The 16,285-nt window shown below is 42.5% G+C and overlaps 1 protein-coding gene across 3 annotated transcripts in view; it reads left to right on the top strand.

The window, feature by feature from the left end:
• The first annotated feature begins 746 nt into the window (after positions 1-746).
• ACSL1 (acyl-CoA synthetase long chain family member 1) overlaps positions 747-16,285 on the top strand; it is a 38,612-nt gene continuing 23,073 nt past the window's right edge. The window contains exons 1-3 of one of the 3 annotated variants that reach the window (XM_082282203.1): positions 747-885; positions 9,761-9,988; positions 16,031-16,145. In XM_082282203.1, the coding sequence (XP_082138329.1) occupies positions 9,794-9,988; positions 16,031-16,145 (310 nt within the window). In that variant the 5' untranslated portion in view covers positions 747-885; positions 9,761-9,793. Of the gene's footprint in view, positions 886-8,978; positions 9,008-9,077; positions 9,380-9,760; positions 9,989-16,030; positions 16,146-16,285 lie in introns of those variants that run through there. The other 2 variants (XM_082282204.1, XM_082282205.1) reach the window with 2 other exon arrangements.

Raw genomic sequence — 16,285 nt, 5'->3', positions numbered from 1 at the left:
AGAGGGACTTTACAAGGGCATTTAACGATCGGAAAAGGGGTTATGGCTTTAAACTGAAAGAGGGTGGGTTTAGATTAGATGTGAACAAGAAATTCTTTGCTGTGACAGTGGCGAGACACCAGAACAGGTTGCCTGGCGAAGCTGTGGATTCCATGTCCCTGGAACTGTTTACAGCCAGATTGGGATGATGCTTTGAGCATCCTGGTGTAGTGAAAGGTCTCCCTGCCCATGGCAGAAGATCATTAAGGTTCCTTCCAATCCAAACCAGTCTATGATTCTGTGATAACTATCAGGGGTCCTGATAAAGCCCCAGCTGCCTCAAGATGCCCCTCAAACTCACGGCACCTCACAAAAAAAGTTTAGCAGAGGTAAGCAACAAATTGGAACAAGGTCGTTGTCCTCTTCCAACACTTTCATACTGAAACATATATCCTTTTAGCATATTTATACCGGCTGCAGATGTCCTTTCGGAAGCCGTAAGAAAGCCCTTCCTTTGCAAACTGTGACCTCAGACCTCTGAGGTGTTAAGTGGCAGTAGTGCCAGTGCTCCACTCAGCTCCCTGTGGATCTCTGTCACCTGTCCCCGCGCAGTACAAAATTTCCACCGGCCCCCCCCCCCCCCCCCCCCCGCGGGTTTGTGTGCGTTACCGTGAGCAGGGGCAGGGACGAGGGAGGGGGCAGGGATACGGGCAAGGGAAGGGGCAGGGACGGGCGGCAGACGAAGAGAAGGCCGAACGCCAGCGCCCGCCAGGCTGCGCGGACAAGCGGAGGAGGCGGAGGCGGAGGCGGGCTCGGCACACGCACACGGCGCTCCCGCCGTGCTCGGCTTAAATAGGGCGGCGCCGGGCAGCCGCGCACAGTCGTGGTCGCTGCTGCCGCCGGGAGGTGAGCGGGGTTCGGGGGCGCCGTTGCCGCCGGGGCTGCGGACCCGGCCGCGCTGAGGGACCGGGGCCGTCAGGGACGCACCGCCGAGAGAGGCGGCTGGGCCTGCCGGAGCGGCCGCCGCGGGGCTGGGGTGGTCTGCGCCGCCGCTGTCACCGCGGGGCCGGGCGGTCCCGTCCCATCCTGCCTCCGCTCCCTGTAGGCTGTCTTTGCGGGGCCGCGGGGCTTTCCTTCCCGCCCCGCAGTGGGATCAGCGTCCCCCGGAGCCGGCTCGGCTTCCCCTGGCACAAAAGCCGTCAGGAAAGCGTAGCCGGCTGTCTCCGGCCTCCCCCCGGCGCTGCGGCAGCTCGGGCTGGCCGGGCATTGTTCGGCTCTGGCGCTGCCCTCCAGCCCGGCTCGGCTCGGCCTGGCGCGGGGTGAGCAGCAGGTAGCGGGCTGGGCAGCGCAGTGCTGCCTGCTGACTCCGGGGGTTCTCGTTTGTTTAGCTGCCGGACTTTGCCTTCAAGTAGGCTATTCTTTCGAGTACGAATGCAGCATGTACTTGAAGCAGCGTTTTTTTCCTCCTTCTTCTTTTAAAGCAGTTTAGTGCACATATGGAAATGCAGCGTGAGCCAAACTGGCCTAAAATGGAAGGTTGAGTGGCTTTGACTTTGCAGGCCTCCTCTGCTGCTAGGTAGGACTTGCAGTGCTACAGCACAGAGATTTAGCCTGGTTACACGACGCTTTTGTTCTAGGATGCATACATTTCTTGTTCCTGTTGAACAGGAATTGCAACACTTGAACCCTTCTGAATTTCTAAAGGGCACGTCTGTGAGCTGTCTGGAGTATTACGGACACCCTCTTGGACTATGTAATCTAAACATATGCCTCACTTGGGTTAGCATCTGAGATATGATGGTCAGGTTCTGTGATAGGAAAGAACAGAACTATTCCGTGTGGTGTTAATAGATCTCCTTTTTCATCCGTGTTGCTTTACAGGGAATCGTGCGGTCTCCTGAGCCAGATCAGGAGAATTTACATTTGCCTTTTTTGCTTTGGAATGTGCTCTCAAACTCACAAGCTGAGATTTCTAAGCCCTAGAATTTGGATCAGATTTCTTGAATCAAGAAATTGAGTATAAGAGGGTATTGAGTTAACTGAAAAATACCTTTCTCTTCCTCTTGCAACAATATCAGTATTAATAATGCAAAACCTGATACATGAAGTTCCTCGTGGACCCTTGCTGTTACTGCCTTTTTAAAATTTAAGGGTAGGTAGCAGATAGGGAAATGTTTGGAAGATGGCTAATAGGAAAAATCTAAGGCTTATCATTACATATAGCTGATGTGTGTAGTGCTATCCATTCAAGGTCTTGAGCAAACAGCCTTAGCCTAGCATGATTACAATGAATTTACAAAGGTAGCTTCTAGATTTGGTAGATGTTGTTTTACAACTACAGCTTGGCCAACACGAGGTTGGAAGTAAGCCTTCAGTTTTTGAGAAGGAAACCCCCAAGTAGCCTTTTGCTTCGAGGACAAGTACAAGGTTGGTATTGGTAGAAAAACAAGACCAGCAATTTAAAATTGAAGGAAAGACAACTTGGAAATACTTATGTGGGTAAGTGACTTGCTATTTCTTGAGCAAAGTTTGTGTGGCTGGTCTTCTATCTCATTGCTTCGCTAGAAAGGAATCCTTCATGGGATTTTTGGGAGGAGACAGAGGTGGGTTGTACCTTCCCGGTTTTATTTGTGTTGCTCTTCAGTGGGGCAGAGTAAAAGGTTTCTCTTTCTTATCCCTTCATCACTTTTACTAATGTGAGCAACAGAAGGTAATAATAGGTTTTTGTGTTTTGTTTTTCTTGATAATGTGGTTGATGGAATTGGGTAGACTGAAGAAAACTAATGGCATGAAATTTTTTCAATGTGCAGCAGAGATGAGAGAGATGTTTTGGCCCAAGGGATACATTGCTTGATAAATTGGGCTTCTGACAGTCTTACGAACAGACTGCCTGCCATCTCCTACTTCTCTGCTATGCTAAATCACACGTTCAGAGATGTTAAATATTTCACTATGGTAAATATAACCAGTGGCAACTCCCTAGAAATCCTCTCAAGTAAGAGGGGTGATGGTTTGTTCATTGGTGAATGGTTTTGTGGGGGAGTTTACAATGCTGTGTGGCTCAGGGAAGCTCTGCTGTACAGCATTGACTGTTATTGTAGGCTGAACCCTGTCTGCAGATGAGACCTGCAGAAATGCAGGTCCCACCTGACTCCTGAAATAAGGATGCTTGATAACATAAAGCTTCTGCTCTCTTGCTGCCTTTCATGTTGAGAGTTACTCATTTACACAGGGTAAAATATGATTCCCTGCCCTTGGCAGGGAGTTTGGAACTAGATAATCTTTAAGGTCTTTTTCAACCCAAACCATTCTATCATAGTAAAATACTTCTTTTTAGTTAGGATTTGAATCCTAGTAGTATTGGTAGTTTGCTCAAAACTGATTGAAAACAGCTTGTATGGTTTTATAGAGATGTAGAGGAAAAATGGTTTTTGCGCTTGTGGTTGAACCATTTAAGGGCTATAGCAGAAGTGCATGATGTCCCGTTTCCAGAAGGGGATTTCTCCCCCTTTTTTAAACAAATTACTATTCTTGAGCCCAGAACTCTTAAGCTTTTTAGTTTGAGTAGTTTGATACTGCATGTGCCTGCCCTGTTTTGGAAATTTGGCTTCTGCTGTTGGACTGCAGTAATAGCCTGGTAAGTTTGAATTAGTTTCCTAGGAAAGCAAAAAAGAAAATGCTTACTATCACTGACTTGGAGGAAATGTAGGCATACCCTAATACCTGAGGTCAAAAGGTTGCTGCGTTTGTCATACTATTTTTTGTGCTGGTGGTGGTGGGAGGTCACTCAGTGAACCAATTGCTTCTCATAAGTACTTACTGATCTTCCAGTCTCAGAGTGTTAAGGGTTGTGTTTTTTGTAACAACCTGCTGGGTGTAAACACTATCTAGCATGATGCAATGGGGCTTAGTGTGCCTGACCCAGGTTGCCTTCTGCGAGACTTCAGGTATCAGAAGTATGAGTGAGAAACTCCTTCTCAGAGAGTCTCAAAAGAGCACTTAAACCATGTGTTAGCTTGATATTGCACACTGGGTTTTCTGAATAGTAGCCTTTTCCTGGGATGAGTAGAATGAATCAATTGGTATGATCTGCACAAGCTCTTAGGCCACAAGAAAGCTGCTGGGTTCTGTAGGGTGGTTTTCATCTAAATGGTATTTGGAATGATGCTAGATTAACAGAGTAGTGCCATGATGTACTTGCAAATCATAGTTGCAGGGATGCAATTCTAATGCATAGCAGTGTAGACTGAAAAATATTTGTAGGCACCTTATCTGGTTTTCAGAGATGAGAAACTGGTAAGACTGCTTGGTGACATGTTGTGCTGTACAGGTTTGGATTAAAGGTAATTTAATCAATCACTCTCTGAAAGGTTTTAGTCATACGTGTTGGTTTTCCATTATACACAGGGTTACCAAATGTTGTCAGAAGACTGTAATTGCACAAAAGGCATTGGGCAGATTCTTGTCATGTGTTTCAACTCCTGGACTTGAATAAACTCCAGTGACCTCACCAGTGTGTGCTCAGATTACTTATTGGACATCACTGAGAGGCAAGAATCCAGGTGGAGTTCCACTTGATTGCAAGGGGACTGAGGCCAAGTGTCTGAGGACAGGCCTGTGACTTTCCTTGTTGATGTGAACAGAGCCTTGACACACCAGTTTCAGATTTAGTGCTCCTTAAAGGTTGCAGCAGAAGCCTTAACTTTGGTTGCAGTTTATGAAGTAAGTCACTGTGGCCTAACTGATGGGTCTGAATCCAGCCTGTAGGTTGTTTCCCTCCAGTTCTGCCTCGTCCCGAGTGCAGGAACAGAAACTGAACCAGCAGAGGCAACCTGCACCCCCCAGTGCATGATGCCCTATGGTTGCTTATAGCCTGAGTGGGGGAGCTGAAGAGGAGTTGGAAGTGAAGTGTGAATACTAAGGATCTGGTGGTTCCTCCTGCTTGGGATGTGTTCCTTATTAACAGCTCTTTAGTTCTTCCCTCTTTACTCTTGCAGGAAGGTAAATATGTCAGTTACTGCTTTGAAAGAAGGGTTTATAGCTCTCATGCTTGGCTGGGTGAACTAGGTGATTTCTGGGTAAGATGATATTAATTAATTTATTTATTTTGGTTGGGGAGAGGGCAGAGGGTGAGATGGAGGTGGTGGAGGAGGAGGAGGTCATAGTAGTGGATTCGACAGTTCAATGTACTTGGTTTGTTCAGCCAGCCTCCTCTGGCTGAGGAGTTATATATGACTCCTCATATATGTTGTGACAGGCTGCACCACAGTAGGCATCTTGCTGTCTTGTCTGTTATACAGAGCTTGAACTGGGATTTCTCCTTCATGTCTCAAATACCAAAGCTCCTTTGCTGTATCTTGAAGGTGGTTGTGGTTTGCTTCCTGGCCAGTTTGACTGTCACAGGTGTTTGCAAGACCTCAGTCAGATTCACCTCTAACTGCAGGACAGGCAGAAAATCCTGGGAGGACGTGGATGCAGTGTTTAGAGTTTTGTGCTTAATGTGTAGTATTACAGTAGTCCACCCACTTCCCCAGATGTGCTGTTGTGTTTCCTTCTGGGAGCTAATGGCTGTCTGGTCACTGAGACGAGAGTTGATCTAATTGAGAACTAGCATCACAGCTAATGCAGAAAGATGGTGTTTGCTGGATCACCTCCCTTGTGACTGCCTGGCCAGCAGGGAGAGGGTTGTGGGTGCATGTATCTAGGACAGGTTGGACTGACTCAAATTTAAGCTGATTGTAAATGCACTCTGAGATTAGGATTATGTATTCTATTCAGACAAAAGGATTTCTCCAGTTAATAGCCAAAGCTATTTGTTCTACCTATTTTTTATACATAGTAAAGGAGCTAGAATGTGATTCTGCACTTGTTCTTTCAAAGGCTGAGTGGAGAAAGGCTTAAGGAAAAAATGAGATCCATGGGAGCTGTGCAGTGTAACCTGTAAGAGTAAGAAAAAAAACTGACTGCAGTGGCAGGTAGCTGTCAGGACAACTCCAAGGTATGTGGGTGGCTGGTTCCCTGTTTCAGCATATCATAAGGAAAATATCTTAGTGCCATATTGCTCATAATAAGAGATAGACAGCTTGTCTTGTACATTTCTCCTCCCGGCAAGAGGCTGTAGAAATAACACAGCCTGTTCTTTTACACCATGTGATGGATCTGCCTTTATGGCAGTGCTAGTGTGTTGTTTATCTAAATATTAGAATAGAGAGAAAGAGAGGCCATTGGTTCTTGGGGTTGTTTTCTTTGCAATACAGAAGCTGACGGCTGCTCTCCTGTTCTCTTCCGTTGCACTCGAACGATGTCTGGCTATGGATAGACAATAGGCAGGCTGCTGCTCACTGTAAATAGACCATTGTATGCCAAGAGTAGGAGCAGCAAAGAACGGCAGAGTCCTGCCAACTTGGGTTGTTGCCTTGAGACACTGGCTCTGCTGTAAAGAATGAGTCTTGGGTGCTGCAGGGTGTGTGTGCATGAGCAGAGAGAGCTGGCTTTGTCAGAAACTTACAGAACTCCTTAGCCAAATTGATATGGTGAGTTCAGAGGGGTGCCTTTTGGGCTGCATTGTGGGAACTGTTTCTCTGGAGGTGGTCAAGAGAGATGGTTATCTCTGAAGCAGTTTTGCCTCCTTACCCAAACTGCTTTCCCTCTGGTCTTTTAGAAAAAAGACCAAGGTCTACTGATTGCATTGAGAAAAAAAGTGCTTTTGACCTCAAGTGTCAGTTCTGCTCTTTCCCCCCCTACATGTAGCAATCTGAGTATCACACACTGGTACTTTTAATTTGGCATCTTTTCCCTTTGGGTCTTCAGCTGTGTCTCACACTGGGGCTTAGTTTGAGTCTGTTCCTTGTGTTCTAGATCCTGTCTGGTAAGAAGGAATTGCAGGACCAGAATTTGTGAAGAGAGCATGGCTTTTTTTACTGGTCTTGAATGAGCAAACTTAGCTAGGTCCTTCCTTGAGGAAAACAACTGAAAGCCAGATGCAAGCTCCATTGTGAAGATCTTTGTATCTGTTTGGAGGCTCTAAACCTTTGTCCTTGGTCATGATAAAAACCCAGGATGTCTGATGTTGTTGGAGCATGAGCCATGTAAATAATGAGGTGACTTAAAGAAGGCTGGAAGGCATTGAAGCCTCTTTTCTTGCTGGGACATATTTGGATGCATATGTTAAGAATGTGAGTTTATTTTCTTTGTTACAGCTGGCTTTGCTGTAAATACAGAAAACAAGAGCTGATAGACTTAACAGATAGTGTTAAAGCTTGGAATTGCTTAGTCTTGCAGAAAACTGTGTCCTCACCTTGTTTTTTGTGCAGATGAGGCAGAAGGTATAATAAAAAGATATTATCTCAATATAAACATAAGCAGCAAAATGTATCAGTGTATACCTGATAACTTGTGGTATAAGTGCTTGAGAAAAGTTTTATGTTACAGGCTTCCCTAGAAACAACTGGTCGAGGAAATGAAAAGCAGAGATGTGCATCTATTTTCTTCACCTAAGCTGAAATCATAGCAGATCCTTGACTATAATGGGGCTGATGTATGAATTAAATGATGATGTTTACCTCAGTTGTTACCTGTAAAGGCATCACCTGTAAAGCCTTTTGAGTAATTCAAATTACATTGCATTCCTAAATCATAGTTTGTGCGCAGGACACTTCCTGACTAATGCAGACAGGAAAGCAATTTTAGAAGTCTAAGGTGCTCATTGTGGAGCCTGAGGAAAGAGCTAAGATTGCTCTTAGCCATTACACACATCATAGCCCCCCTTGTCTAGTTTCGTAACATGGTGTCTATGATATATGTGAAATTAACTTGTAAGTCCACACTTCCTTGTTGGTGTATTGGGTTTTTTTATTCAACTGTCTATAATAAAACTTAAAAAGTAGTTTTCACACCTGCAAGGCTAATGAGCATGATTAGGTGCATAAAAAGCAACTGCATGGTGATCCTAACTATTAAGTCAGTAACTGATTGTTTTTTTTTTTAAAGGGTAGATGAAGGGTTTGTTTATATTCAGTTGATCTCTGCCTTCTGTTACTACAAACCAATGTGTTGTGGATTTTGTTTATAGTCTGCAGTATATCACTGTGCAAGTATCAAAAAGGCATGTAGTGGCCCTGCATTGCCTGTCGAGGTGATGCAGCCCTGTGCCCTAAGGCTATGCCAGAAAAGAAAAGTGTGGGGGAGAGAGAGCAGTGCCTGCAGGCTGGGGATTATTCCATGGGTCCAGGACTACTCCAGAGGTGGAACTTGATTCCGTCCTGACACTGCCCCCATCCATGACCTTGCTTCAGACTGTCCTGTTAACATTGTGAAACCATGGGTCCTTTGAACTAATTTCATTACTATTTTGCTGAATCTAGCAAATCTTGTCCAAATACTAGTTAGACTTTTTGTCAACTAGACCACACTTCTGTGCCCTGGCTGAATAAGTGATTGCAGCAGTAAAGATTTCAAGGTCAGACTGTAAAGTAGAGGTTTTCCTGTAGAAATATGAAATGTTAACCGGGTATAGTTGGTTTTAAAACTAATAAACATAATTCTGCCCGTTTGGGTTTCAGAGTCTCGTATGCCACCATCCTGCTGCGGTGGCTCCTTACACAGTATGTTTTAGCTATTAGCTACATCTTTGACATTCTCTAGGACCTTTGTTTAATTCTGTTGTCCATAGGAAATGGCTAGGACCTAAATTACCGAAGTAAATACATCTCTTTGTTCTTCAAGCAAGCGGGACAGCGTTGCCAGCCGTCGCTGGGTGTGGGGCGGCCGTGGCGGTGTCAGGGCCCGCGGGCGCCCTTGAGCGCGGTGGGGTGAGCGCTGCGGGCCGAGCGCTGCCGGCTGCCATTGGCCCCGCGCGGGCCGGCTGCTCCCGCTCACCTCTCACCTAGTGGGCATCGGCCGGGGGGTTCGGCATGTGACAGGCGTCCCGGGAGACCTTGGCTGTAGAGGAGAGCACCAGCTGAGCTGACTGCAATCCTTTTTTTTTTTTTTTTGTGCAGCTGGTTCTTGCTGTGGAATATCCGTGTCAGTGAGTGCTGGCGGGGAGCAGCCTCTTGTAGCTCTTCCTTCTGTGTGAACGTGACAAATCAAATGTGCTTCCTGTGCTTGATTGTATTGCTGCGTGCTGCTGCCTTGGGCCTCATTTGCCACTGCTTTAGTCTGCCTCATGACCAGAGATAAATTGCTGGCATGGTGCTGGGAGAAATAGGAAACTTGCTAAGTACCATAGAGGAGCTATCGGAGGATATCATCTTTGAAAGCAGCTTGCTGTACTGACCCTTCTGTGCATGTCTGAAGGGAGAGTAGAAAAGAGTTTATTTTACTGGATTTAGGAGAGGAAAAATCCTGCTCCTGCTATGCTACTATAGGATTAGGATGCTCTCTGTTACATGCAGGCAAGGTAACATATGTCCCTGCTCTTCATTTCCCAGTCTTTCCTGCTTGATGATTAACTGTTTAAACATTTGTGAAATTCTCTCCTTTAACAAAAGGTCTGCTTTTTAAAAAGAACTTTGAATGCAGTCTCTGTTGAAAGCAATACTAAAGCTCTGAAGAAATTCCGCCTTCTCAGCTCCACCTATTTTTCAAGAGTATGGACTAATAATTGCTTGCTTACTTAATTGAAGCACAGATATATAAAGATATTGCCTGCCTAGTGGCAGATCAAGTTATTTTGATGGTGGGAAGCCAGTAGGACAAGGCATACATCACTGTCCTACAGCAATAGTGAATCAAAACAGGATTTCAGATTTTTTTGTGCAACTTTTTTTCATACCAACAGATTCCAGCATTGGAACAACTGCACTGAACTGCAATGCAAGCACATGAGTTGTTTAGATACCTACGAATGCCAGAACTTGGGGATGTCAGGCAGTATGTGCGCACCCTTCCGACAAATACGCTGATGGGCTTCGGTGCTTTTGCAGCTTTGACAACCTACTGGTATGCAACAAGACCAAAAGCATTAAAACCACCATGTGATTTAGCAATGCAGTCTGTGGAAGTAGAGGTAAGTGTCACTCGATGGATTCTGTACTTCACTGAAATTTGAACCATAAATGTAGCATTGAGAGAGACCAAATACTTGATTTACATTAGGGTGTTTCTAAACCTGTAGTGTGGGGGCAATAAATTTCTGAAATGTGGCTTGAACTCCTTTTTTTGGCTTTCTGATTTTGAAAACCAACTTGAAGGCTGAGGTCACAGTGGAAATAATTGTCACAGGAGAAGAAGACTGCTGAGAAACTGAGCTTCTGATCTCACTAGTGACAAAACTTGTTCATGTTAGAATTGGCACAGTGTAGTTTTCAATTCCTGGCCACGTGATGACCTATTAAATTAGATCTTGGGGTTCCAGTATGCATCCTGGTATATACTGATTAGGCTAATACTCTTCTGCTATTTTTAGTGTATAATAGCTGACACATGAGACTTTATATTGTGTTACAAGCATGAAGAGGGTACTAATTGTCCTCAGATGATCTGTGGTAGAAATATTAGTCTGCCAAGAGATCCCAGCCACAGAGTAAGCTGAAATTAAACCAGCCACCTGCTGAACCCTGGATATGTTAACTTAGCTTTTGTTTTATGCTTTTTAGAAGCGGAGTTACTTTTAGGTGGTGGCTTTTAAAAAGTGAAGTCAAATATGGAAAGAGTCTGACTGGGAGAAGCTGTTGCTTTGTGAGCAAATGCAGACAACTGGTTGCAAGGCTGGTGTTTCTGGGAGTTGTGGTTGTATTGATTTTCCTGCTCACTACAGAGTCAAATACTTAATCTTTCAAGAGTACTTCTCTTTCGTCAGGACAGACAAGGTGTTTTCTCCTTTTGAAGTTTTGGAAAATTGTGATCTTTAAGGGAGATACTTACAAAATGTAGGATTGTAAAGCTGACAGCTTCTTTCCTTGCTCATGATAGTCAGAAACTACCACTATAGATTTTTATATAGATATAGATATATACACACACACTTGGAACTGAAGTCTCCCTTTACACTACCTTCTTCTGCATGGATAGACTGCATCTAGTTGTCCTGTATCAAATGAATTAACATGACTCTTGTGCTTAAGAGCAGATGTGACTACAAACTGATGTAAACAAATGTGGCAGAGCAGTTTGAAATTTACAGTAGGTCACCTTCATGAATGTTAGCAAACTCCTGTCATTACTTCAAAGTGAGTACTTTTTTCAATGTTTCATAATACTGAGATTAAAGAATGACACATTAGTTGGCCCCTCCATTCACAGTTTATTTCCTGATCTTCTCAGTATGGCAAACAGCAGGCTTACTGACACATCATGTTACTGTAGCAAATAGAGGTCTGCTACTAGAAGTACACAAAGGGAAACAAAAATATGGACTTGCAATGTGATAATTGCCAAAACCATCTCTTTTCAAGCAACATGTGTAGAGTAAGGATCTAGACATTAGATCTCACTTCTCTTGGTGTGCTTTTCTGATTCTGACAGCAGACATGTAGAGAATGTCTTGTAAAGCAGCACATCTTGGTTGCTGGAATGAGCTAGCAGTGCAAGTTTTCCAGCTGTGGAGTGTCTCATTAGGCAGTATAGACTTCTGCAGATTTTTGGGGGGCATTGCACTATGAGATGGTAAAACAGTACCTTTTAGCTGTCCATGAACCCCATGACATATGCTTATTTGCTTGAGACTGACAGCTGTCTCAGTTCACTGCCTTTACTTCTTCAAGTTAAATTACTTGTCACTGCTGGATTCTGAGATTGAAATCTTTATTTGGTGGTATGAGACTTCACTAAGCTACTTAAAGCATCATTGATCCAATTATACTAATTGGCTCTCTGATCTGAGCAAGATAGGTATAACAGCATTATTTTTCAATGCCTCTTTAGAAGATAAGTTTTAATGGGAAGGCTGAGTAGTAGTAAGACTTAAATGAAAAACACCTGAGTGTGTTAGCATGTCATGGTGATAAGAGCTCAAACTTAGAGAACATCTTGAAATGGGTGAGATCTGTCCAATTTTTTTCATTAAGGGCTGTATCTGAACTATTAATAATGTTTAAAACTGTAATCAAATGAAAATGTATGTTTTGAATCAAGTTTCAAGTGTCTGTTAGAATTGCTACTCTTACAACAGTGACAAGACTGATACAGTACTTGGGATTCAGGTTCTCACTACATTTTGCTTAGAATTTAACTTCATATACTCCATTTTCTTATATATATGTTAAGATTGTCACTTCTAAAGGGAAAAAAAAATCGAATACTGCTCTGAAATTCTTAACATTTTCTTTCTGCCTAAACAGTATGATATTAAAAGGCCTGAGGAATTGCTCCAAAAAAGACATGGCAGAAGGCAATGCCTGTTTGCTACCATTTTACTCTCTAATCTACCTGTTAATTAACAATAAGAAATTTGAACTGGAAATAAGCTTATACATAATTCTTACTTGTGATTTAACTTTGTTAGACACCAAGGAAATAAGTGAAGTCATTGGCTGGAGTAGGGTTTCTGCATGTTCTGATGACATATCTTCATAACTTCATGTGGGAGAAAACAGATCCTATTTACTGTTGTTCCAGGTCACTTCCCATCTCGTGACTGTTTTGATTTGGTAGGCCAGCACCCAGTGACCCATTTTAACCATCACTGGATGAGCATAAAGATTGCACATGTAGTTGAAAGTGGGTGCAAAGAATTACTGAAGTGGCAGGGACACCTTGCACTAAACCAGGTTGCCCAGAGCCCCTGTCAGCCTGGCCATGAACACTTCCAGGGATGTGTCATCCACATCTGGATCTGTCTGCCTGTAGATAGCTCTTTCTTTCCGCTGGTGACTAACAGCTGAATAGCTTTGGCTGTTGATTTTGTGTGCAGGCTGTCAAATACATTAAATCTTGCTTTAAAAACTTCCATTTTTCCCAACTTATGCCATGTAGAAGAATAGGATAGAAATAAATATTAGGATGTCAGTACCTTCTAGGAGTAGGACTTTGGATTTGACTGGCTTTTTTGTTCCCCTAAGAAATTAAAATACGGAGAGAAGTATTCAACTCATGAAAACTTTTTAAGCCTTCTTACATTCTTCTGATACATTACCAGAATTCTAGCATGCCTTGTCTTTCAAGAATCACATGATTAGACATGTGCTCGTCTCCCTATGAATGATCAGTTTAAGTGCTGTATGCTTACTTAGGGAGTAGCATGCTTAAAATTACATGGCTGGCTTGAAAACTCTGGTTCATACTACTTGCTGCTCAGAATAGTATGTTGGTGACCTAAGCACCACTTGCTAGTATACTTTCCTTCTCAGGTAAAGGGAAATTTCTCTTGTCTCTGAGGCATGGTGGAGCCTACAGTGTGTTTTGACATTACTGCTAATCCTAAGCAGCCTGTGTCAGCAACAAGCAAACCCACAGCTTGAGCAAAAGCAGTTATTTTACATGACCTGAATAGGCATTGATAGAGTAACGTATGCTCAGTTGTAGAATAAATCTGTTTCCTTCAGATGCTGCTATTTTTAACCAATGCCAAGGTTTTAATGAATGACCAGGACTTGATGTGTAATGGATTAATTTCCTGCAAGTCCCTGAGCTGCTGCAAGGGCTGCTTTACACAAGTAACTAGAAACTGTTCTCATATTAATTAGATTTTATTGCCTGGCTACTTTAAGAACACTTTTTAAAACTGACAACACTTTTGACTGCTAATCTTTTTACTGGACAGATCTATCAGATGCCGTTCAACTAACCTCTGTGAAATCAGCCAAACATTCCAGTCCTGAGATTGACACTTGGTGGTAACGACCAGTGATTTTTAAACGAGTTTGCTGCAAACAGAACTTTCTTTCCCTGATATTGCACAAACATTCTGGATAAGGACCATTTGGACAAGGTCCTAAAATAGTTCTTGCTGCTTTCAAGCAAAATGTAGACCAATTCTATTGCTTAGTAGGTGAGTTAATTTAGACCTTGCATTATACTCCTGGTTTGACCTTCACCGTATCTGGGAGTATTTCACCACATCAATAACATTGAGCTCCTTACGGCCCTCACACAAGGAGCTGTGTGTTTTTCAGAAAAGCTTTTATTCTAAGACTGTTGAAAATCCAGTGAATTCTACTTTACTATGGGAAAAAGAATGAAGTAAGCAAAACTGACAGTTGGTTATGTTTCCCCTTACTGAAAACCCATAAGAACTGATGGGAACTTTTTAATAGTAGTCTGTTATAGAGTTTTTTTTCAGAAGGACTGTGCCATCAGTCCTGTATCTAAGCAGTGTGCTGTCTGATAACTCATCTTAGATTTGGTTAGTGCCTCAGGTCCTGAGAAATAGCTTTTGTGGTGCTGTGTAATAGGGCATATAAACAAAACAGTAGTAGCCCACATGAGGAGAAACAAATACTTCTTGACTCTTGCTGAGGAATGGCTTAGGCTATTGTATTTCACCTGATGTAGGAATTATAGCACGTCAGACATGGTACATGGGATACATTGCACTTGTTGATGTTACCATGGCTGGTAACAAACTACATTGTGTGATGTTTCTCAGATTAGCTCCAGAGTGGTGACACTGGGAAAATCTAGAAGATGACCTTGATTATCCAAGACCTGAGAAGCCAGTGAAATAAAGCAAAGCAGTCTTTCTTTTCTTTCCAGGCAGAGACATGTACTAGTGATCTGTTAATTTCCTGTAGAGTAGATGTTGGTCTGAGAGCAAGTATACTCTTGAATTTCTAATGTTAAAAATTTTTAGAGGTAAGCCACTCATTAGCTTATTCTGGGTCATGTTCACAGTGTACTTTTCTGCTTACTGTCAAAGGAGTGGCAAGCACTGCATTACTCATACTGTTTTGCTAAAACAAGTTAGACTTGTTTTAGTGTAAAAACATTTTTTTTTCCTCTCTGTGCCTTTAATGTGCTAGCTGATTTCTATAGACATGGGTAATATGACACCTTCTGTACATAAACCTGTATTTATGTAGCTTATACCTGGAACAGGTGATGTCTGGTCATCCAGGATACTTTGAAAACAAGACAAGAAACCAATGGTAGGGAAGAACCTATGACAACATGTGAACAGGTTTTAGCTGTGGATGATAGACAAACTAAATCTGTGCCTGAATTGTTTAGGGTTTGACTTTCTGAAAGAACCAGAAATTGATTATGCTGATAGAGAGAAAATTTTACGCAGTGTTTACTCAAGACACTCTGTTTAACCTGCTGGGCTCTTCCTGATAAGAACTTGCTTGTAGGTGTCTGTCATCATAACAGGACTAATTAACAACTGTGGCCCAACAGTAATTGCATAACTGCGATTTGTGAAACTTGATTGCTCTGTATAAAATGACATTAAATAATCAGTCACTCTAAAAAAGGCAGTGTTAAAACTGAACTATTAAATTCTTGTATTGACTTATTGACTTTCAATTCTAGCTTATGTAAGTGCTCACCAGCTGAAAAATGGTGATTTTAGTTCTCAAGATAGTATTGTCTTGACTGCATTTAAATAAATCAGGAGGAAACCCTTTTTTGTAAGATGGCACTTTTAATTGGATTAAAGGACTCTATTTGGAACAGAATATTTTGCTTATGAGGACACTTGTTTAGGATGTTGGTGACCATGCTTAAAATCATTTAGGGTTTGAAACCACATATTGAAGTGTGATTATGTTCTGTAATCTTAATTAGAAAAGTAGATCAGGATTGCACTATTAATATTCTAGAGAGCTCTAGTGGCTGGATTTAGAAAGCTGGATGAAATTATGTTCCATACTGCACTAATAGAGTAAAATATTTCTTAAGAAAAAGTGTTTTTGACAAAAAACACTGCCCTTTTGACTGCCCTTTGACAGTCTTTACTATTCTTATTTGTTCTGTGCTATCATAAGTAGCTGAGGAAGATGATTTTGCCTGACAGGTTTTTGGTAATGTAGGGAGCAGTCTGACTCTTGAAACAATGTCCTGGAAAACCTTGCATAGCTCTCAAGTTCTCTCAAGAAGAATATTGCTTCGAGCAATTCCCATTCATTTATAGCCAACAAGTGTGTCTAACCTTTCTAATTGATTTTCTTAGGGCGGTGAGCATGCTCGAAGGTCCTCTCTTCTCAACAGCGACGAACTGTTGTTGTACTACTATGATGACGTGAGAACAGTTTATGATATTTTCCAGAGGGGTTTACAAGTATCAAGTAAGTCTAAAATTGAAGATAATATTTTAGATATGTCAAGAACTACATATTTGAACTCCTTTGAAATGCAGCAGGACATAGGGGATCTCTGTCTAGCAATATGATGAATGTATTGGATGTGAATTTTCTTGAAGATGAAT

This window comes from Coloeus monedula, assembly GCF_965178545.1.
Source record: "Coloeus monedula genome assembly, chromosome: 5".
NCBI lineage: Eukaryota > Metazoa > Chordata > Aves > Passeriformes > Corvidae > Coloeus > Coloeus monedula.
Note: the sequence above shows the minus strand (reverse complement) of the source record. Positions and strands in the feature narration are given on the sequence as shown.